The following is a 23,594-nucleotide window of genomic DNA, read 5'->3' as shown; positions in this document are numbered from 1 at the left end:
CCACAGCCCCTTCCAACTATCTACTTCTCCTGCAGGGTTGGCACTTCCTCTCACTCAGACAGGGCTCCTTGGATTTCAAGACACGTCAGCAGTTCTTCCTTTAGATCGGACTCCTGGTGATGGTCAATCATCTCTGCTGAGCTGGTTTTCAGACAAGACCCCAGTCCATTGTTGCAGAGTAGACTTCTGAGCACTCAGCAGAGTACCACTCGTCAGTTGAAGACAACTTGGAACTAACACAAGTGAGTCAGCTGTTCCCATTTAAATTGAGAGCTGGGAGGCACTCTATGTGCATTCTCAGTCTGCCTCTGCAGAACAGGTTAGAGTCAGTTCCCCGTTCATGTGTCCTTCAGTCTGTCCTCTAGTCTCAGCCTCCATCTTGAAGGATGCTCGTCACAGCAGGATTGTCTCCAGGCTGGAGCACCCACAACAAATGCACAAAGGATATGAGCAGTCTGCACCTTGCCTATCAACAGTTCCATTTGACAGTGATTATGCAGTTTCATCCTTCACCCTTGTCATCCCCCAAATGGAAGTTCCAGGAAGACTAATCAGCAGCCATCTGTAACATAAAGGCCATAACTGAATATCTCAGGATAAGCCTTCCTCCTCTTTCCCCACTTCAGTGTCAGGGTTCCTTCCCTCCAGTCTCAGGAATATCAGCAAAACTCTATCTAGAACAGCAACTTCACCTCCATTTGGCACATTTGACTGGGTCATAGGCTTTTAAAATGGTACCCATTTACCTGGGTGCATTCTTGTTCACACCTCCACCCATGTACTGCACACTTCGATTAGTATACATGAATGTGCCAAAGCGTCTCAGATATTAGCACTAGGATTCTGGGTCTACTGAGAGCAGCAGACTTTGAATGGGCTGGGTCAGTAGACTTTGGCTCGCACCACCCAGGTGAAAGGGCTGGCTCAATTATAAACATGCTATGTGTGTGAAAGGTTTACTTGCTGTGCTGCTTCAGGGACCTCATGTGAATCAGGGGCAGGCCTAAGCCTCTCTGCGCACAATGGATTAGTGTGAGGTTGAGGCAAAAATAAAAAAAACATGCTAACCAATATTCGTAGTTCTGGCATGCAGTGCAGAGGGGACATGACTGAAGACAATGCCAGGACATTCCCATCCCAACATTATGGTATTAAGACTGACCTGGTCCACATTCTAACTTAGGTTACAAACCTTTTTGTAACATCTAAAGCAGCATTTATGTCTCTTCAACCAGCCCCACTCCTGAGGTCCCACAGTTTCAAAGTACAACAGACAATAGCTTTTAAATTACATTGTACTTAGCAGTACCCTTAACAGCAACATTATATATTTTTTGTTTCACTCCTCAAGGGATCATATTTAATGTTTCTATTAGTCTTGGCAGAGTAAATCATTTACTGTGGCATACAAATAAAGACCTATGTTATAAGTAAATGTTTCATTGTTCAATGTAGGTGCCTATTAAAAATATTTTGTGTAACCTCATTGTTTTAAATTATTTTGTAGGCCTACAACAAAAGAGCAAAAGTCAAATGATATGGTGGTCCAAACATGTCCTTCATGCGGACAGAATCTCAACCACAGAATTGGTAGGTAGGTGTGCAAAATGCCACTGGGGTATCTAAAGAAAGAATTGTCTGTAAATGAGTTTAGATCTCCAGTAATTGTGTCCAGTCTAACTGTAATGTTATTCTTTAATGTTCAATTTATGCATTTGAAAAACTAGAGCTTGTGTATATTTTACCACAATTTTGTATTCGATCCCTGCTATTTTACTAGTCATTTTTCCACATTGGATACACTGTTTCCTGCTATCCACACATGGTGTACTCATTGATATCCCATATCTAGAGAATGCCTAGACAATTCTTATTTTTTTCTTTTTGTTTTTTGAAAGTTTTTTTGCCTTCATTATCCAGTCTGAATTAGATATCCACTGGTGTCACTCTATTTTGTATACTTCTGGTATAATCATTGGGTTATTGAACGTGTTAATTTTCTATTATTTAGAAAACACTGTAAATGTTGGGCCAGGAATGTCCCCTGCATGCTGAACAGGCAGGTACGCTGCCCTGTGTGCTAGAATGAATATGAAACTGATATCTTAACTTTTATTTTGGCTCTGGTGTTAGGCTTATCTAACGTGTACAGAGGCCTAGGCTTTCCAAGACAATACAAGGTTGAAGACCTGTCCTATAACCTGAAGATCATCAAGCCTTCCCTCAGTGAGACAGTGGACAAGATCAGTTCTAAGTGTATGGCATAAGGTGATAGTGGCAGGATACCATGTTTTGTGATTTATGGTATGACCGGACCTTTTTCTGTGTCTATTAAAACTTCCACTGTTATGTGAAAACCAGAACCTCATAATGACCTCTCAGATACACGTATATTGTGTGTGGGAATAGTTAGTAAGACTGTGTGAGTCTGAGTACTGAAGTCATCAGGATCCATTTTGGATGCCCATATTTTGGCACAAGTTGGAGGATGATAACTGCTTCCCCAGACAGTGGAAGTGGGTTTCTCTGGCTGGAGGTGGGAGATCTGAGGTGAGTAGAACGGAGCCAGGGTTATCTCTAGAAACTCCATGAAAACGTTGCTTGCAAGGGACTGCTGATTAGTTCTTTGAGCGCTGCCATTCACTTGATGGAAGGAGTGAGGGGTGGGATTGCAGTTTCTGTTGTTCAAGGTCATGAAGTATCTAGGTCTAGCTTGCCCTTTTGTTTGTCCCTGGTTACTACTTTGAGAATGTTGACGACTACCAGGTACAGTGAGCTCATACTTAATTGTTACCATGTTTAGGTACTCCTTGCTTAGAGCCAGACCCTTTAGTTCTTGTGCAAATCATAAATGTACAAAAAGTCCTGTGTCGAGAGAGCATCATGAAATTACATTTGAAAAAGGACCAAATCCAAACAATTTCGGACGCATGAGACAATGGATCCACATCTCCTGTCTGGAAAATGTATATAAAAAGTATGATTCAATCCAAAAACCCTCTTTGTTCTAGCTTCAAGTTCTTCATTATAAAAGAGAGGGATCTGTGAAGTATTTAAATGAATGATCTATGACCAGGGTTTAAAGTCTGAACTTTCTGCTGGAGGAGCAAAGAAGTCTGTCTGAAAATACAAAGGAGTCTGCCTAACCCTGCAGGAGGACAATCTGTCTCGGATGAGAACATAAGTGTGTTCCCGGTGTGAGATGCGCCCATGGAAGGCACACTTCTGAAGAGAATGCAACCAGGAACAACCCATGCTGTGAGTTAGTCTCCAGGGCTCTCTCCATTGTTCCTTCTGAGAACTGTGCCTAAAAGGTTGCACTAACACAATAACCACTGGGTTTGCCTGGCAGCTGCTGTGGGCCACAACCTGATACTGCAGGCGCTGATGGAGCAAGAAGCTGTGTGTCTACCATGGTAGAACCAGTCAGTCTGGGGAGGCTGCGTCTGTAAGAGACACATCCTCTCAGACCTATTGGCCCAGATGGGGGCCACAATTGTCTTGCCATAGGAAAGCATTCCATTGTCCATTGAAGGGCCCCAACTGCCAAAGCCACAATGAAAGCTAGGACAGGACTCACACTGCTTCATTTGTCTGACAAGTCCTTTTCCAGGGTCATCGCAGCACACACCAAAGATGTAGGCTACACCAGACCTTCGCCAACGAACACTGTGGAACCAACGAGCAGGAAATGCGAGTCTCTACCACTGGAAGCAAAAGAGACTATAATGCGCTCATAGGGCTCAACAGAAAGGGCATAAGGCTTTTCTGCACTCCTCAGTAACAAGGCTAACAACGAGTGAACTGACTGCACATCTGAACCTGTGGGGGTCAGCATAAAGTAATCTGCACATGTGCCTAATTCATGCCTGTACCACAAACTACTGGGGACTATAATTAATAGGCTCACCTAGGCAGGAGTGAGTACTGGAAAGGTGCATGCAATGCCTACAGGTGACGGTAACCAGGGTTAGCACTCTCTATTTGCTAATTAAATTGAATTTAGTCCTGTTGTGACAAAGTGTTTTCTTTTACTTAAAAACAAGCAATGGAATCAACATTTTTTAAGCGTGTCTTTATTGAAAGTGGCATATCACAATCCAGGCAGTGTAACATGTAAGCTTTTATCATCAACAGTAATACCACATATTGCCTACAGGTGGTTTGGCATACAATGTACAAACCTGCAGGGTTACCTCACCAAATGGGGGTTAATGGTTGGCACAGCAAACCTGCTGTGTCTGACACACAATTATATTCCCATAAGGCAGCATCTAACTGGCAGCTAGCCAGTCCAGGACAGTATCCCACTGAGACAATTTAAAGAAAGTAAACTAAAGAACAAGCAAAGGCAGCAGCCTAAACCCACAGCAGCATTCTCCCCCATTCCCCCAATCAACTCCCATGGGAGGAGGAGGGGGAAAAGGTAACGGAGGAACTGCAGTCCATCTGGAGGGAGGGAGACAAACACACAGAAAAGTTTGGACTGTGGCTGTAGTGTCCGTAACTCAATCAAGTGACATCCAACCATCTGTGCGGGTTCATGTATTAGGGGTCTTGGAATGAACATTAAGTTACTGTATCTGTTGGTTGGCTTTTGAGTACTGACATTTTACCCCCTTCTGCGTCCTTGGGAAATTTTTGCCTGCCTTTCCTTGCTACCCCTTACCCTGCACGGTTGGGGTCCAGATGCCTCTTTTTACCCTGTGGCCTGCCTTACAGGGTCTGACAATTATATGTTTTAAATGTTAAGTGTCCATGCTTTACAATCTTACAGAGAATTTATTTTTCTGCATGCATTTGTCAGGGCAGGCAGATAGGTTTGGAAACAGCCTTCACGTAGGGCTTGAGTTACCCTTTTAGTTGGTAACTCTGCATGCCAGGGTGGCTAAAGCCTGGAATGGTAGTGAAAACAAAGAAATGGCCCGCATCTTCAAGCAGCAAGTGCCTAGAAGACTGGCTAGAATGGCAGATGGAGCAGATGACAGAATCCAAACTAGAGAAAAGTAGATGGAAAGTTGAAGATTAGATTGATGTTGCTCCACAGGTGCAATCTTGCCAGAAAGAGGCAAAGATGGTGCACAAAGCAAACGAGAGCTGGAGTGAAAGCAGAGGGCAGGGGTAGGACCTGTCACTAAACAAACAGGCCAAAGAGGAGTGGAGCTTCTGTAATACAAGGAGAGTTCAAAGTTGAGAAGAGGTATAAGAAAAGGATAAATTCCTTTTGTATCTGCTAGGAAGAGTACTCGTGTACACTTTTCATGTAGGGAGAATACAGGCTCCTGGAATCTGCAGTCACTGGTTCTCTAGGGTACACCTCTGCTCCATCTACACATTCAGAAAATTTGCCTAGTCTTGCTGTTAAAGACTGCATTCTGGTTACAGCACTATTATACATTTGAAGTGGCATCTGGCCTACATTACCAGCCATGCAAATCTCTCCCAGATATGGGAGGACTGCACCACCTTAGCTGTTATACTCTGAGATCATGAGGGGAGCCAGGATTCTGAATCCAGTCTTTGTACTCAGGAGGTGATGTCCTGTAGCTGTGATGCCCATGTGAACCTGATATTATACCCATCTTCTTGTTTTATTGTGCAAAGCAACATATATCCAGATTTGGAAGAAGTAAAGACTGAAGGGCACATAGTAACCAAGAGCACCAATATTGGTCACTGGTTCCCAAGAATATTCTTCAGCACCATAACCTTTTCAGACCACTACAAATTGCATATTATCCCTGATGATGTAAAAATAACATGTCCAAGTCAATTCATTTTATTGATTATGATATGAAAATTGAGGCAATAATTGGGATAACAATTGTCCTCTAATCAGATATTCGTATATATTTCCACACTCCTCGATATTCAAATTATGAATCAATTTTTTATATACCAAAAGAACCAAAGAATAGGTCCATGTTACTCTCCTAGTTCATTGTGATTGATAGTTAATTAAGCATCCATCCTTCTTATAGATTACTCCTTAATGAAAAGTCCATATTTCATATAACGACCTCACAGCCAACACGTGTTTCGTCACTTGACTTCTTCAGGGCTGAAACTTAATCGCTTCATAGCATGTAAACCTTCCTAGTATAAATAGACACCACTTGTGAAACCTATCTAATCAAAATCATATGTCACCAATAGTGCCAAACATATAATTACCAATATCAAATTGACAAAGACCACCATATTTGTATTAGTAAGTGTGGCAAATGACCAGTTTACTGCCACGCTATGTAAAGAAACCAAAATAAAGGCCAGAATAACTGCCTGCCACACTATACCCAATCGACAAATACCTCCAACGAGTAGTGTGTCTTTCATCTGCAGTAAATATATCCGTTCCAAGAACTACCAGTTGTAGGAAAGTACCATCTTGCCTGGCATGTTACCCCCATTTTTCACTGTATATATGTTGTTTTAGTTGTATGTGTCACTGGGACCCTGGTAACCCAGGGCCCCAGTGCTCATAAGTGTGCCTGAATGTGTTCCCTGTGTAGTGACTAACTGTCTCACTGAGGCTCTGCTAATCAGAACCTCAGTGGTTATGCTCTCTCATTTCTTTCCAAATTGTCACTAACAGGCTAGTGACCAATTTTACCAATTTACATTGGCTTACTGGAACACCCTTATAATTCCCTAGTATATGGTACTGAGGTACCCAGGGTATTGGGGTTCCAGGAGATCCCTATGGGCTGCAGCATTTCTTTTGCCACCCATAGGGAGCTCTGACAATTCTTACACAGGCCTGCCACTGCAGCCTGAGTGAAATAACGCCCACGTTATTTCACAGCCATTTTACACTGCACTTAAGTAACTTATAAGTCACCTATATGTCTAACCTTTACCTGGTAAAGGTTAGGTGCAAAGTTACTTAGTGTGAGGGCACCCTGGCACTAGCCAAGGTGCCCCCACATTGTTCAGGGCCAATTCCCCGGACTTTGTGAGTGCGGGGACACCATTACACGCGTGCACTACATATAGGTCACTACCTATATGTAGCTTCACAATGGTAACTCCGAATATGGCCATGTAACATGTCTATGATCATGGAATTGCCCCCTCTATGCCATCCTGGCATAGTTGGCACAATCCCATGATCCCAGTGGTCTGTAGCACAGACCCTGGTACTGCCAAACTGCCCTTCCTGGGGTTTCACTGCAGCTGCTGCTGCTGCCAACCCCTCAGACAGGCATCTGCCCTCCTGGGGTCCAGCCAGGCCTGGCCCAGGATGGCAGAACAAAGAACTTCCTCTGAGAGAGGGTGTTACACCCTCTCCCTTTGGAAAATGGTGTGAAGGCAGGGGAGGAGTAGCCTCCCCCAGCCTCTGGAAATGCTTTCTTGGGCACAGATGTGCCCAATTCTGCATAAGCCAGTCTACATCGGTTCAGGGGACCCCTTAGCCCTGCTCTGGCGCGAAACTGGACAAAGGAAAGGGGAGTGACCACTCCCCTGACCTGCACCTCCCCTGGGAGGTGTCCAGAGCTCCTCCAGTGTGCTCCAGAACTCTGCCATCTTGGAAACAGAGGTGCTGCTGGCACACTGGACTGCTCTGAGTGGCCAGTGCCACCAGGTGACGTCAGAGACTCCTTCTGATAGGCTCCTTCAGGTGTTGCTAGCCTATCCCCTCTCCTAAGTAGCCAAACCCTCTTTTCTGGCTATTTAGGGTCTCTGTCTCTGGGGAAACTTTAGATAACGAATGCAAGAGCTCATCCGAGTTCCTCTGCATCTCTCTCTTCACCTTCTGCCAAGGAATCGACTGCTGACCGCGCTGGAAGCCTGCAACACTGCAACAAAGTAGCAAAGACGACTACTGCAACTCTGTAACGCTGATCCTGCCGCCTTCTCGACTGTTTTCCTGGTGGTGCATGCTGTGGGGGTAGTCTGCCTCCTCTCTGCACTAGAAGCTCCGAAGAAATCTCCCGTGGGTCGACGGAATCTTCCCCCTGCAACCGCAGGCACCAAAAAGCTGCATTACCGGTCCCTTGGGTCTCCTCTCAGCACGACGAGCGAGGTCCCTCGAATCCAGCAACTCTGTCCAAGTGACTCCCACAATCCAGTGACTCTTCAGTCCAAGTTTGGTGGAGGTAAGTCCTTGCCTCACCTCGCTAGACTGCATTGCTGGGAACCGCGACTTTTGCAGCTACTCCGGCCCCTGTGCACTTCCGGCGGAAATCCTTCATGCACAGCCAAGCCTGGGTCCACGGCACTCTAACCTGCATTGCACGACTTTCTTAGTTGGTCTCTGGCGACGTGGGACTCCTTGGTGTAACTTCGGGTGAGCACTGTTTCATGCATCCTCGTAGTGCCTGTTTCTGGCACTTCTCCGGGTGCTACCTGCTGCTAAGAGGCTCCTTGTCTTGATCGACGTCCCCTCTACCTCCTAGTCCAATTTGCGACCTCCTGGTCCCTCCTGGGCTACAGCAGCGTCCAAAAACGCTAACTGCACGATTTGCAGCTAGCAAGGCTTGTTGGCGTTCTTTCGGCGGGAAAACACTTCTGCACGACTCTCCTCGGCGAGAAAGATCCGTCCACCAAAGGGGAAGTCTCTAGCCCTTTTCGTTCCTGCAGAAACCTCAGCTTCTTCTGTCCAGTAGAAGCTTCTTTGCATCCACAGCTGTCATTTCCTGGGCATATGCCCATCTCAGACTTGCTTGTGACTTTTGGACTTGGTCCCCTTGTTCCACAGGTACCCTAGATTGGAAATCCACAGTTGTTGCATTGTTGGTTTGTGTCTTTCCTGCATTATTCCTCTAACACGACTTCTTTGTCCTTAGGGGAACTTTAGTGCACTTTGCACTCACTTTTCAGGGTCTTGGGGAGGGTTATCTTTCTAACTCTCACTATTTTCTAATAGTCCCAGCGACCCTCTACAAGGTCACATAGGTTTGGGGTCCATTCGTGGTTCGCATTCCACTTTTGGAGTATATGGTTTGTGTTGCCCCTATCCCTATGTTTCCCCATTGCATCCTATTGTAACTATACATTGTTTGCACTGTTTTCTAAGACTATACTGCATATTTTTGCTATTGTGTATATATATCTTGTGTATATTTCCTATCCTCTCACTGAGGGTACACTCTAAGATACTTTGGCATATTGTCATAAAAATAAAGTACCTTTATTTTTAGTATAACTGTGTATTGTGTTTTCTTATGATATTGTGCATATGACACTAAGTGGTACTGTAGTAGCTTCACACGTCTCCTAGTTCAGCCTAAGCTGCTCTGCTAAGCTACCATTATCTATCAGCCTAAGCTGCTAGACACCCTATACACTAATAAGGGATAAATGGGCCTGGTGCAAGGTGCAAGTACCCCTTGGTACTCACTACAAGCCAGTCCAGCCTCCTACACCAGTTACACGGAATCAACAAATTATATTCCGAAGAGAGAGCAGCTCCAGACGTAGCATACCCCTGTAAAGCAAATGTAGTATAATCGTTTTTAAATAAAACCCAAAGCATCTAGATCAAGTTACCTCAAGAGGCTTGTCACGACTTCTCCAAGAGCGCCTGCTTGAAAATTAACAATCTTCCAGAAACGAACTTCAAGCGGACGCACGGACGCTGTAAGCGTCGTGCCCGTGTGCCAGGATTTGAACCTCCGAGGCAGAGCAAACGAAAGCGGACTCCTCTGGCTCGTCCTCAAACAAAATAAAAAATTGATTCATAATTTGAATATCGAGGAGTGTGGAAATATACGAATATCTGATGAGAGGACAATTGTTCAATTGAATCAAAGGAATTATAAATATTGAAATTTTGTATATATTTTTTATTATTAAGATTTTTTTTGTGAAAGAGTGTGTAAAAATTTATCCTGGATGAAATACAAAATCACATATGAGGACTCTGAGGTTTGGAATGTTATTGCTACTGCCTCTCTTTAATTTTGCTAATGTTTAACTATTGTACAGAACTGAAAATTATAGGATCTGCTGCAAATTTTGGTGTTAATTGATACTAGATCGAGTGCCTCAGTATTGTTGTACTTTTAATTGATTGTCTACCCCAATCAATGTAGGGGTTTCAGGGTGTATTCCCCACTGTAGTGCACCTTTGTAGGTTTAGATATTGGACCAATGTAATTCAATACTTGGTGCGCCATCACTCCCTTAAATACACCCTTGTCTGGTAATAATAATTTGGATAAGCCTCTGGACTTTTTAAGAACAGCTTTTAGCCATGGTGTTTTTATTAAATTGTGCTTTGCATTGGCAAGGCAAAGCCTATTCCAAGTCTTCTGGATTGATCACACAAGTGACTAGGAAAAGTACAATGTTGACAGGAGTCAATATACTTAGCCCTTTGAAAAATCAAAGATGTAAATGTGTAGCTAACCAATCTTGTCTATGCTATATTTTAGAGCAGTTTTTCTTAGTGCTCATGCTTTTCACATAGTTTCCTTGTGATTTTTCTCAACATTCGTTTTTTGGCGGCTGTAAGATACATCAGCAGATGTCTCACTTTTCAGAGTATGAATTTGCATATATCATGCATGGTAGGCATACGAACAGAAACGTGGAAAGGTGAATAATGTGGAATACACTGAAATATTGCATGCTAATTCTGGCATTGCTGTATATTATTCCCAAGTGTCTTGTTGCACATCAACATAACCGCTGTATTATGGCAAAGTATAATTGCACTAATTTGTCTGACCATCTATTCTCTGAGTGGTATGAAAAAGGCTGAGTGGGCTGAATTCAGAGTAACCAAGGTTTGTGTTCCAAAGTTTGTATGTTGACTGTGTGTGTTTGAAACTATTTTCTTGGGAATTCCGTAAAGACCGCTCATATGCAACTGGAAAAGATGGGTAAATGTTTTAGTTGTTTACACTGGGAGTAGTGCTTTACAATGAGCCATGTTTGTGGTACAGTCCACCTTTACTAATATAGTGTCATTATCGAATGTTTTTGGATGGTATGTGGTCACTGATTGGATAATTATTGCAGCTGTTCTGTTACTGATCTAGGATGGAGAAGCCCCTTTCTTTGGGAATGCTTGGAAACAGCATATGTGATTGCAAGTGTTGAAGTAATTGCATCACTCTTCTGTTACCAGAAAGTTTTGCTCATAAGAATGTTGTGTATTGTCCACAGTAATCTACACAGTAGTCAGACACCATGGTGTGATTCCTGATGATGCCAGTGGGGATTAGCAGTAATCATTTATGCATAACACATCTTTATTTATAAAGGAATAATTCAAAGGTTTTTGTATTCGTTCCTCTTTGTACTTATTTCTGAAGCTATGATTCAAGTGTGGTTGCATAACAGAAATTGCCTGTTGTGTTTAAAAACAAAAAGGAGTGGTTCAGAATACCAGATAATTCAGCTTCTCATTGATTGTCTTGCCTCCAATACAGGTAAATTAGTAGGTATGTAGAGTATAGGTGAATCTGGCTAAACACTGGTTGGCATATCAGGGTTCTCATGTGTTGTAGGTTGCAGTCATCTATGATGACAGAAATTGTATGGTGAGACCTTTGCATTTGTTAAATGCAGACCTTTTTTGGAAAGTTTATTTTTCCAGTGATATATCATTTATTTTGGCAGGAGAGAGCTTACAAGAGTAGAAGGTAATCATTTGAGTTGTTTTGTGAGAGGATGGGAACAAATAGTTTGTGGTGTACAAGGGCAACTATGGGTATTAGAATAAACTGTAGCTTTTTGTACTTAAGTATTGATGTTTCCTAGTTAATTTAGTTAAAGGCTTCAATTTTATTGAGTGTCTGGTATATTTCTTTGGTAGGGGTTGATAAACTCAATGAACTATTGAGGTTCTCTGATGTTTTTGGGATATGCCCATAGTAGCCTTACCTTTGGTCTTGTCTGAGCATTCCCTCATTTCTGATGGTGTATCCTCACTGCTCCACTTCCTGTTGATGGACTTCTGCCTGTGACTAGGCCACAAGGTTAAAGCCTGACAGTCTCCCAGCTGGTGACATCACCCAGGGAAATACATGACCAGCTTCCCCTAGAGCACCAGTTGCTGCCTTCTTGCCAAGACCAGTAAGCCCTTTGAGAAGGGGGACAGCTCTGGAGGAAGCGAGGCACATTGGAGGATCCCGGCAAGTAGATCCTTGTAGCAAAGTGTGAGGAGAGATGATTTCTGAAACGATCTGGCAGTGTGCAGTGTGCATGTCAGTGACCTCTTAAGCCACATAAGGTCACTGTGAAGTCAACCATGCCGATTGTGGTGTTGCCCATTTCTTGTGTGTAAGTCAGCAACCCTGTATGCCAGAGTGGGCTACTGTGAAGTTAACCATATTAATTGGACCTTTGCCTGTGTGAAGGTCGGCATCCACAACCCTGCTACTGTGCCAGTCAGGCCATTACGCTACTGCAGAGAAGGAGTGGTGACCTTGTATGCCTGAGGGGGAACCAGAAAGGACAAATATTGTAGTCTGGTTGACGCAGTCATTGAGAGTGGAGGCTGATGTGGTTACCCAATGGGGCCCGAGCACTGACTGACGATTGGAAAAAGAACCTGCTGAATTACTCCGTTATCTCTAGGAAGGGTCAAAGAAAACTCAGTCACACTAGAGAAGTACAGAGGACACTCGGGCCCCTGCAGAACTGCAACTGTTACTTACCGAAGGTAGTCTCTGCGGCCACCACTCCCACGAGTGAGACACTCTCTGAGACTATAGTTGTGCAATGCCTGTAGGAGTCTCTAAATAACAATCCATCCAAGATCTTTCTTTCACCGAACTATTAAATTGTGGAAATGCAGAGGTGATATTTTCTGAGCAACCAAATTATAAAGAAAATGCCAGCTGTTACAATTAGGAGAATATAGATGTACCAAAGCATATAACACTCCTTTGAAAAATAACTATCCTTCATGCTTATCAGAATCTAACATTTGGCATCTTGTTGTTTTGTATCAAAATACTCATGCCTTTATATTTTGAATTAAAAGTGAAATAAATAACAATCCCTAATAAACCACATTTCAGCCTCACCACTTTGAGATTCATTACGTTATTTCTGAATAAAGAAAACGTACTTATCACTGTAAAGATCGAAAGTGTTTTTCTTTTTTATCAATGCATTACAGCAGTTAATATTCTAAGGTATAGCATGTTTGGGCTGCTATTCAGAAAGCTTGATCCCTTAAAGAATCTATGGTCAATTTACAGCCAGGTAAAAAGGCCAGACACAAGACAAAGACAGGACAAGAAGAACCTCTAATGTAATATTTTAGCACAGCCGAACATAGCAAATTCTACGATACCACACTTATAAATAATTAGAACTGAATGTTACTCTGTAAAAATGATTACAAAAGAAACAGAGTAGTAACTAATATTGTAAAGATTTCACTTGACATATAACTATACTTTCATTTTTATGTTTTTCTAGAAATGGGTAGTTCATCTTCACATCATTGCCATAAAAAAACAAGTGAACATCATGGTCTTAAGACTGATCAAAGGTAAGATGCTGTGGAAGTACTTCTACTTTTCTCAAGAATAGGTTATTTTCACTGATCAGCATTAGATTAAATTCTCTGGGCTAGTAAATGTGTCATTTTGTCCTGCCTTAATACAACTTTCGAACTAAGTGTTTTGGTTGCTGATAGACTTTGCACCTTTAGCTCCTGGCCAACGTAAAAAAAAAAAATGCTAAGTGTTCGCTTGCAGTTCACTGGACCACCTCTTGTCCACTGATTTTATGATCATTACTTTATAATTCATTAGACATGCAATTCGCCCCCTGTTCCTCATGTAACTTTAGTTCACCTAGATTTCATGCTTGACTCACCACTGCACATGTGGTCTAACACCCTCTTTCATGAAGGTTATCACTAACTAGATGGATCACTTTGTGTCTCCACCCTTAAGTTTATTGTAGGGGGTGAAATCAAGGAAAAATGCACAATGTACCGAAATATAAGGATGAAGAAGGTTGAGTGACTCGAATTAAAACATGATCAGGTAGCGGAAAGGTTTTTAACTGTGATCTTAGGTCAGGTTGGATAATGTGTATGGATGATATTGTTTACTTTATGTATCTTTTATGCCATTTTAATGGGCATGTCCAGATTGCTTAAGTTAAGCCCAAATGTCCACTAAATGTTGCCTTAAACTATGAACATCCAGTGATCCTTATTTAATCTTAAAAGTTTGAATCAGAATAACTTATTCCTGGCATACTTGACAGAGACAGCGATATGAAGAATCTTCCCTCTCCAGAAAACCATATGTCTATGGATGAAATTGGCTCCTCTGAAGAAGAGAGAGCGAGGAATTGGGGGACGCTGAAGGCAAAAATCAATTACTTTCAAAACTCACAGAGATAGCCTTGTAGAATGTTGAGCCTCAAGATTCTGTCCCCCACAAAATTCTTCAGGAACACTGAGTCTATAATGAAATAATTCTAAAGCTGAAAGAAATAACCTTCCAAGTTGTACACTTAATCATCAACAAACCAGACAACGACAAAACATAAAGACAAACCCTTGACAGTGGATCATAAGTCAGTCAAGCAGGATGTTGACAAAGGCCACCAAAATTCGAAAGCCAACCCATATTAAGATTATGATTGAGGCTAAAGTGGGAAAGAGGCATAACAGAAAGATAGTTTGTAGCATGTGCTGCTGCAGACCAAATGCTTTGCGCACTTTTGCCATCTGAGTTGGGTGCAGGCATTTACAAGTTGCTATTATTAAATGAATTCTTCATCATAGATGTCTTGTGTCTCATCTGAATGGACTGGAACAAAGACTTTACTCTAAATTGCTTTTTCGTTTTAATTTTTCTGCCATCACGTTCAGATGTTCATCTCGGGTTCAGCAGTAATTGAGCTTCTACTGTGATCTGTTTGGCTCAGAGCACTGGATTTCCAAAAGAGAGGATCAAAGAGTTCCACTTCAACATCATTACTTGAATTCGACCTGACCCAAAGGTTTTTTTTTTGAGGACCAGTTATGGATTATGGAAAAGTTATCCTTCAGTTTTTCCCTAAATGCAAATCAAACTTTCTGTGGGCACACCATCATCAGGTCTATAACCTCTGTTTACCACTAAACAACACCTCCTGAGGTCTTTCGAATCGAAACATCTCTACTTCGTTCATCCTTTTCGGTGGTTTTCTACCTGCAGTGTCCCTGTATAAGGATCCGACGGGTTGCTTCTGTTTGTTTGGCTTTGATCAGCAATTTTTTGCAACATTGTGCCTCCTTTTGTGTTTTTGAGTCCGGTGTTTAAGATTCTGCCCCACAATGTTTTTTAGGAGTTATCTGGATTTTTCTTTTCTTTGTTTGAGTGATTCTCTCTTGATGTCTACGATTATCTCGGTGCCCAAACCTTCTCCCTCAGCCTCTTCGGCAGTGTTATCCTCATTTGTGGTCGACAGACCCGGGTCTTTTAACTATTGAGTTTGCCTCTGTCCCTGCATGGAGTACTGTGCCTGTCTCTGCTTTTCTCTTGCCTTTAAGGTTTTTGGTTTCAACTCTGCACAGGCTTCGCAGTTGTCATTCCAATGGTCGAGTGGTAGATAGAGGCTGCATACCTGAAGTTGATCTTTCTGCATGAATTTATGGTGGCACTTGGAGCAGAGTTGAAAATGAGTCTCCTCCATCATGCGGAATAGGCGAACCCCTCTCCGGTCGTTCTCCAAACCAACTTCTGTTGTTGACAGGAATCTTCTCCGCTATCTCTATTTGGTGGCCTTCTCCTGATTTTCTTTGACAAACTTTGTCCAAAATTAGAGAGTCTTCAGCTGCATATAACATCAGAGGAGGCTGAATAGTACACCAACAACAACCAAAAGGAAAAAAAAAAGAGAAGGATTGCTACTCTTTTGGAGAATTCGGACCCAACCATTAGATTACAAAATAATGCACATTTCTTCAAGCTGCAAAACTTCTCCTACAGGTAAGAAACCATTTAGCCATATCCAACACTGAGGAAAAATTTGCTATGTCCGCTTCCAGCACAGGAGCCAGACCCTAACCCCTCAAGAAAAGAAGGCTCACCTTTGAAGAGGCTGTTTCCGAGGAGCTATAGGTAAATCGCAATCCCAGAAAAAGAAGCTGTTAGAGACCAGTCCTGCACCAGACACTACTTCCAAGTCCAGTTCGACCCACAGTCCTCACATAGATCACCATCCTCACATATACACAGATATGCAGACTCAGATTGTGAGAAACTAGAATGACATTCAGGATCGATATTATGAGCAGCTTCTGCCACACAAAGGGGATGATCCTTGGGAAGATTATCACATGGATCCTCAGTGTTGTAAATGGCCCTCTCTGCCGGTTTACCCCAAAACCTTTTGCCCTCCACTTTTTTGCTGAAATTTGTTTGTTGGCTTTAGGACTCTGTGCACTTTACCACTACTATCCAGTGTTGAAGCGCTTGTCTCTTTCCTTAAAACATGGTTTAGTTTGTATATACTTAATTGTCATATTTAATTTACTTATATGTCCATAGTAAAGTGCTCTACATGTGCCCAGGCCTCTAAAGTAAGTGCCACCCACTTAAGTAGTGCCTTTAAACATGTCCCAGGCCTGCCATTGTAGCCTGGATGCAGTGTAACACTGCCATGTTGACTTGGCATTTAAAACCCCTTGCCAAGCATTAAATTCCCCTTTTATTACATACATTACCCCTAAGTATGCCTGAGGTAGCACATAGAACAGGGTGCTATGTAATTAAAAAGCAGGACACATACTTTTAAGTTTTACATGCCCTGATAGTGATCACCATAGTTAACTTATCAGCCCCTTTTGGTACACAGGGTTGCTGACTTACACACTAGATATGGGCAGCAACATGATTGGCATGTTTGACTTCATGACAGCCCCCGTGGCATAAGAGGTAACCGACATACACACTGCACACAGGTAACTGCCTGATCGGTGCAGCAGTCCTCTCTCCTTGCACCTTGCTAGAGGGATCTACTTGCCAGGATCCTCCAATGTACCACACTTTCTCCAGGGCTCTCCTCTTCCTCGTAAGGTACACTAGTCTTAGCAAGAAGGAGGTGAATGGTGTTGTAGGGGCAAGTGGTCTTGAATTTCCCTGAGTGATGTCACCAGCAGCGGTTCTGTCACCACAAGTTAGTCTTTTCGCACAGCAAGAATCGCTGCTCATGACCGTGAGGCTCCTGTCTGTCCACCTGCGATGCCTAGCTGGCGCCTTATGTTTTAAGCACTACATTTCAGTTTAGTCTTTAAAAATTCATATCTCAAATTCCATTTCTTGGATTATTGTTGTTTAGGTCTTGTTTTGTTCATTCAAGTATGATCTGGTATATTATAGACTTTTGTTGCAGATTCCTTAACTTTGAATTTTCCCCAGTCATAAGACTGGGCCTGGAGATTTTTGTCAGCAGTACCCCAGCGCGCCATTAGGTGGCGTCAATCACCTCCACGTCCATTGTTGTTCATGCAAGATATGATGTCTTAGTTCCTATAGGTGCCACCCCGGCACGCTGGCATCAGTTCTTTTCTTTCCACCTCAGCAAGCACTGATCCAAAGAGAGATACCCCGCAGTCACCTTATTGACTGGCTTTTTCTAATTTTTGTTGAAGATTTTTTGAGCGTTCCACTCCTGTTGCATTGAGGATGTCATCCAGAAAGACCGGCTTCAAGACCTGTGGATCCTGTCATCCAGTGATGTCCATTACGGATCCTCACTTCATGTGTCTTTGGTGCCTGGAGCATGACCACATCCCAAAGTTGTGCTCGGAGTATTGGGCCACGCATCTGAAGACTTTGAGGGTCCCTAAAGCTGTTGATTGCCCGACACTCGACTCCACGCAAGTCGAGATCTCGGTTGAGAGGAAGGTCTGGGATTGGTTACGGAGTCCTCCATTATCATCATCCCACTTCAAGACTTCAGGGCAATTGGGTAAGTCGAGGCATAAGAAGTCCTATAAGTCAAAGCATTCTTTGAATTTTCCTCATCCGTCCGCCTGGGAACATGGCGAGACATGGAAGCGTTGACATTCTAGACCTCGCTCAGAGGAACCTGCGCCTGGGCCGACACTGCCCGTCCCAGAGTTTCCGGGAGCTGGAGTGACTCCTTCCCAACTCGGAGAGCTTTACTAGGCAATGTGTCTCATTTTTAGGCAGCCTTCAGTCCCACAGAGTTAGAAGGGGCCTTTTTGGGTTCTGCGCCGGCAGCTTTGGCCGAGCCGCCGAGGGGCACCCAAAGATCCAGTCTTGGATCCAGACTGGTATCATTGTACCACCTCCAACCTCAACAATTCTGTCCCGATGCCAATGCTTCTGGTGCTGTCTGCGCCCATGGGCTGCGCCGTCCTCATTGTAGTCTCCAACACAGAGACCGATTCAAGTTGTACAATGCAGACTCAGATGCTGGCAGAAGCCTTGCCTCCTAGATTGGATCCTGAGCCCTTTTATTATGGGTTAGGCCATGGGCATGAATGGGAGGGGTCGCTGGGCTTTTTATAATACCAGCGCGATGGACTTGCGTGAAAACTTGGATGAGGCCAGCGGACTGGATACTTCTTCAGATACTGGCATGCTTTCTCCCCCTGCCATGGCTATAGAGGAGGGAGTGTCTTATGCTATGGTCGTGAGAAAAGCAGCTGAGTTCTTGGAACTTCAACTGCCTTCATTTGCATTCAAGACTAATCTGTAGTTGAAGGGGTGCTGCAACCAGGAATTGCCACCTCAGGACCCCTGGTCCTGTTTAATGAAGCCCTCACAGACATCCTACTTGGGTACCTTGTCCAAACTCAGCGCACGGGTTCATGTGACCAGGATGATTACCTGCTGTCATCGTCCAGCTCTGGCAACCCAAATTTGACGCAACACCCCACCCCTGAGAGCTTGGTGTTCCAGTCCTCTACCTCACAGGGCACGTTCACGCCTGGATAAGGAACCCAAAAGATGTTTTTTTGGGCCATTTTGGGATGTTATTCCCACAGGCTGAGAGACAGGGTTGCGCAAGTGCTGCCACAGGTCCCAGAGGAGGCCCAGACTTTACTCTCACAGGCTGCTGCAGATAAGAGAGACGCAACAAAGTTCACAATCCATTGTTGGCTGGATACGACCGACTCGCTGGGCAGAGCAATTTCATTGATGGTGGCCCTGAGGGGCCACTCCTGGATGAGGAAGTCTGGCTTTTCAGGGGATGTCCAAGCTTCCTTGATGGACATACCCTTTGATGGCATCAGGCTCTTTGGAGACAAGGCAGACTTGGCACTCAAGCTTTTCAAGGATTCTTGGGCTACGGTGAGGTCCTTGGGCATCGCAGTGGTCCCCGATCCCCAGTCTGCCTTTTGCCCCTTTTGTGGCTATGGAAGGGGCCTCCAAACGCATCTATTATTGGCTAGCCATGGAACGCATGCTGCCAAGCTTCTGTGTGGCTGAGGGCGCGGGATCCACTGGCCTCATGGATCAGGTGGCCAGCAGTCTGGACAGACCTCTGCCCACCCCCCCTTTCTGCAGCAGCCTTGAAACCTTCCTAGTCTGACTCTTCCCCACCATGGGCCAGTTGGCGGCAGGCTAGGCTTCGCTGGCAATCAGTAACCACAGACTCATGGGTTTTTGAAGATAGTCTGAAGGGGATACTCCTGCCCCTTTGAGATGACGGAAGATCACTTGTCCCTTGACAAGAGAGCAGTAGAGGGGGTTCCTGTGCCAGAAGTAGGTTGTGGTTGCGGTTGCCACTACTTTCTGATCTTCAAAAAGGACAAGGACCTCCACGCTATCCCAGACCTTTAGTCCCTTAATCTCGTCCTCAAGTAGAAGTTCAAGATGCTCACCTTGGCTCAGATTCTATCTACCCGAGACCCAGGAGATTGGATGGTAGCATTGGACTTCCATGGTGCTTATTTTCATATCCCCACCCTGCCTTCCTACAGACACTACTTGTGATTCACAGAAGGCCATAAGCACTTTCAGTTCTCTGTGCACCCGTTTGGCCTTACCAGCGCCCCTCGGGTGTTCACCAAAGTGATGGTGGTGGTTGCAGCTCATCCGCAGAGATCAGGGTTTTCAGTCATCTGCTTTCTCTACGACTGGCTGTTGAAGGCCGGCTTGCTCCAGGCTGTTTTTGCCAGCCTCCTGACTGCGGCGGACCTCCTGCAATCACTGGGGTTCACCATGAACGTGCCGAAGTCACACCAGATTCCCTCTCAGACTCTCCCTCACATTGGAGCTGATTTGCACAAAGTGCAGTTTTAGGCTTATCATCCTGAATAAGGAGTCCAGGATATTCAGGCTACAATACGAATGTTTCAGCCCCTGTCCTGCATCCTGCTGATGACACATGTTCAGAGGGAACTACAATAGATCTGCAGTGGTGGTTAACAAATTGCAATTGGGTCAGAGGCAGATCTCTCTCCCTTCCCCAACCAGATAGGACGATAGTGACAGATGCATCAATTCTGGGATGAGGTGGCCATCTGGGAGAGGTGGAGATCAGAGGTATCTGGTCTCCGGTGGAATCTGGACTCCACATCAACCTGTTGGAGATCTGTGCAATCCGGCTAGCATCAAAAGCATTTCTTCCCTCTATCAAGGAAAAGATGTTACAGGAGTTCACGGACAACATCACAGCCATGTGGTACTGCAACAAGTATGGCAGGGTGGGGTTGTAGACCCTTTGTCAAGAGGCTCTGTGTCTCTGTGTCGATAGAACAGCAGGGCATATCCCTGGTGGTTCAACATCTGGCAGGATCTCAGAGCACCAGAGCAGACAAACTCAGCCAAAAATGTTTAGTGGATCACAAATCGTGTCTATACCCAGAGGTGGCACAAGGTCTCTTTCAGCAATAGAGAGAGTCTTTGTTAAATCTGTTTGCCTCCTCAGAGAATGTGCAATGCCAGCCGGTTTGTGTGTTGGAGTTTCCAAGGTGGCAGTCGCGCCGAGATTCTTTTAGTCTCGAGTGGAGCTCAGGTCTCAGTACGTCTTTCTGCCCATCCTTGTGGCTTCAGACTGGGCATGGTGAGATGGTATGCAGAGCTGCTGAGCATGTCCAATTATCTTTCGATCAGACTGCCCCTTCGGGGGGAACTTGGGTTGCAGCAGAAGGGGAGGGTTCTACACCCAAACCTGTCCACTCGCCTTTTTGCTTGGAGATTGAGGGGCAACAGTTGACAGCTTTTGACCTTCCCCATGAAGTATGTAATGTAATCTTGGCAGCCAGGCATTCCTCTACCAAAACAGTATATGCATGTCATTGGATGAAATTTGTGGCATGGTGCACAGACAAGTCTGTTGACCCCCTTTGTGCATCTCTCACCGAGATCCTGTTTTTTATCCTTTCCCAGGCCCAGCAGTGTTCTGCTTTAGGCACCTTTAAAGGTGATTTGTCTGCCTTTTCTGCTTTTATGAGGTTGGCCGATAACATCTTTGTTTAAGTCCACTATTGTACACAGGTTCCTCAAAAGTCTTTCACATCTTTTCCCTTCATCCCCAACCATTATGTTCCAATGAGATCTGAATTTGGTTTTGACATTTATGATGTGTGCTCCTTTCGAGCCTCTCCTCCATTGTCCTCTCAGACTTCTCACTTTGAAAACGGCCTTCCTTGTGGCCATTACATCTGCCAGCAGGGTGAGTGTGCTACAGGCATTTTCATCTAAGCCGTCCTACCTTTTCTTCTACCTTGAGAAAATTGTGCTTCGCAATAGGGCCTTCTTTCTGCCAAAAGCAGTTATGGCCTTTCATCCATCACTTTGACTACTTTTTACACACTCCTACGTCCTTCAAGGAAGAGGAGAGACTCCACTGCTTGAACCCAAAAAGAGCATTGGAGGTTATACCTTGATTGTGCAAAAGTGTTCATGATTAATTCTTTGTTTATGGGTAAGAAAAATGGTTGGGCAGTACAGAAGTGGACCATCTCCAGATGTTTTGACTCATTCTCGGGATTACGATCTGCTATTCACTGGCCAGGAAGCAACCCCCTGAGGGTTTGCATGCTTATTCTACCCAAGCTAAAGTTGCGACCACTGCTTTAGCATGCAGAGGTCCAGTCCTTGACATCTGTCAGACAACAACGTGGGCGTCTCTGCATACATTTACCTCTAGCTGAACAGTCAGGTCTGTAGGGATGGGCACCTTGCCTGTTCAGTCCTGCAGGACTTTCTAGTCTGATCTTGGTTTGCATGCCCACCTCCGGGGATGGTATTGCTTAGGTATCTATTCAGAGGTAAGGAATCTGCAACTAGAAGTGTATCAGATGAATAAGTTACTTAACTTTGGTAATGCCTTACTGGTAGAGACAATATCTAACTGCAGATTCCTTACCGACCCACCCATCCTCCCCGCCCTGCGAACTGATTTCTATGGGCAAGAAATCCCCTTTCAGGGACTTAGTTTTTATGCACCAGTAGTCAGTTTCTTTATGGTTCTGCGCTTCTGGCGTAGAAAATCGTGAAAAGAAACTGACAAAAGCGCACCAGGGTGGGCACCTATATAGGAATCAGAACATATCCGGCGTGGACGATGCCGACAACGGAAGCAGAGCTGATCAATGCCAACCGTTGGCACTCACTGTTCACGAAAATGTCCAGATCCAGTCCTTGCGTGTGAGGGAAAAATCAGAGGTAAGGAATGTGCAACTAGATATTGTCTCTACCACATGAGGTTACTAAAGGTAAGTAACTTGTTCTTCTAAACAGGTATGGTATCTTTTTGTGTGGTGTTTACACTGTTTTACTGTTTAAAGTGTTGCACAAATACTTTAAACATTGCCTCTTGAGTTACGCTTGACAGTTCTGTGCCAAGCTACCATGGGAGGAGCACAGGTTAATTTAATGTGTGTGATGACTTACCCTGACTAGGATTGTGGTTCCTACTTGGACAGGGTGTATGCCTCTGCCAATTAGAAACCCAATTTCTAACGCTCAAGATGATCCCATCCGAACTTTGTCCTGTTAATGTGGGTCCCTTCTTGATTCAGCAAGTCATACGGCTTGGAGCGCCATAGCACACCACCCTACATCCCACCACACGATGTCAGTCAGGAAAATCATTAACTTATCAAGACGTGCAAGCTACTCACAGAAAGAGTGCCATCAAATATGTGGCCCAAAGCAATCTGTCACGCAATGTACTCACTTTACTTCACCATTCCCCCCCAGAAATGGTACCCTGCAGCCTATTCTCTACCTCAACCCACTGGTTTCAGGCAACGATTTGATACAACCTGTCAAAGCATTTCAAAATGACAGCCCTGCAGGACGTCCTACATCTGCTTTGCACAGGAAACCCCATGGCAACTCTCAGCATGAAGGACACCCAGGTGCACATCCTCATTCATCCAGCACATCACAGCTACCACAGAAATGTGGTAAGTGGACAAGAGTCCCAATTCAAAGTCCTTCACTTTAGGGTCACATGGGTATTTTCAAATTGTCTACTTTTGGCTCGAACGCATCTTCACTGCACTGCCTCTCATGTTTCCACATCTGAACAATTAGTTGATAAAGAGCAGCAGCCCCAGCAATGCCTAGCTCATACTCAAGAAGTAGTGTCCGTCCTACCCAGGTTAGGAATTGCAGTAAATGTCAAGAAGTCCGATCTCAGTTCAGCCCTTTCTGGAAGCTGTGTTAAATTTGGTGATGAGCAAAGCCTACCCA

General features: G+C 44.4%; 1 protein-coding gene across 2 annotated transcripts in view; it reads left to right on the top strand.

Moving 5' to 3' along the window:
* Nucleotides 1–23,594, top strand: part of GTSF1 (gametocyte specific factor 1) — a 795,979-nt gene that overhangs the window by 509,168 nt on the left and 263,217 nt on the right. For both annotated transcript variants that reach the window (XM_069231025.1, XM_069231026.1), the window contains exons 14-15: nucleotides 1,508–1,590; nucleotides 13,384–13,456. In XM_069231025.1, coding sequence (XP_069087126.1) covers nucleotides 1,508–1,590; nucleotides 13,384–13,456 — 156 coding nt within the window. The remainder of the gene's footprint in view (nucleotides 1–1,507; nucleotides 1,591–13,383; nucleotides 13,457–23,594) is intronic.

The sequence above is a fragment of the Pleurodeles waltl genome, chromosome 4_2 (genome assembly GCF_031143425.1).
Source record: "Pleurodeles waltl isolate 20211129_DDA chromosome 4_2, aPleWal1.hap1.20221129, whole genome shotgun sequence".
Lineage (NCBI taxonomy): Eukaryota > Metazoa > Chordata > Amphibia > Caudata > Salamandridae > Pleurodeles > Pleurodeles waltl.
The sequence above is the reverse complement of the archived record's forward strand: the minus strand, read 5'-3'. Positions and strand labels throughout refer to the sequence as shown.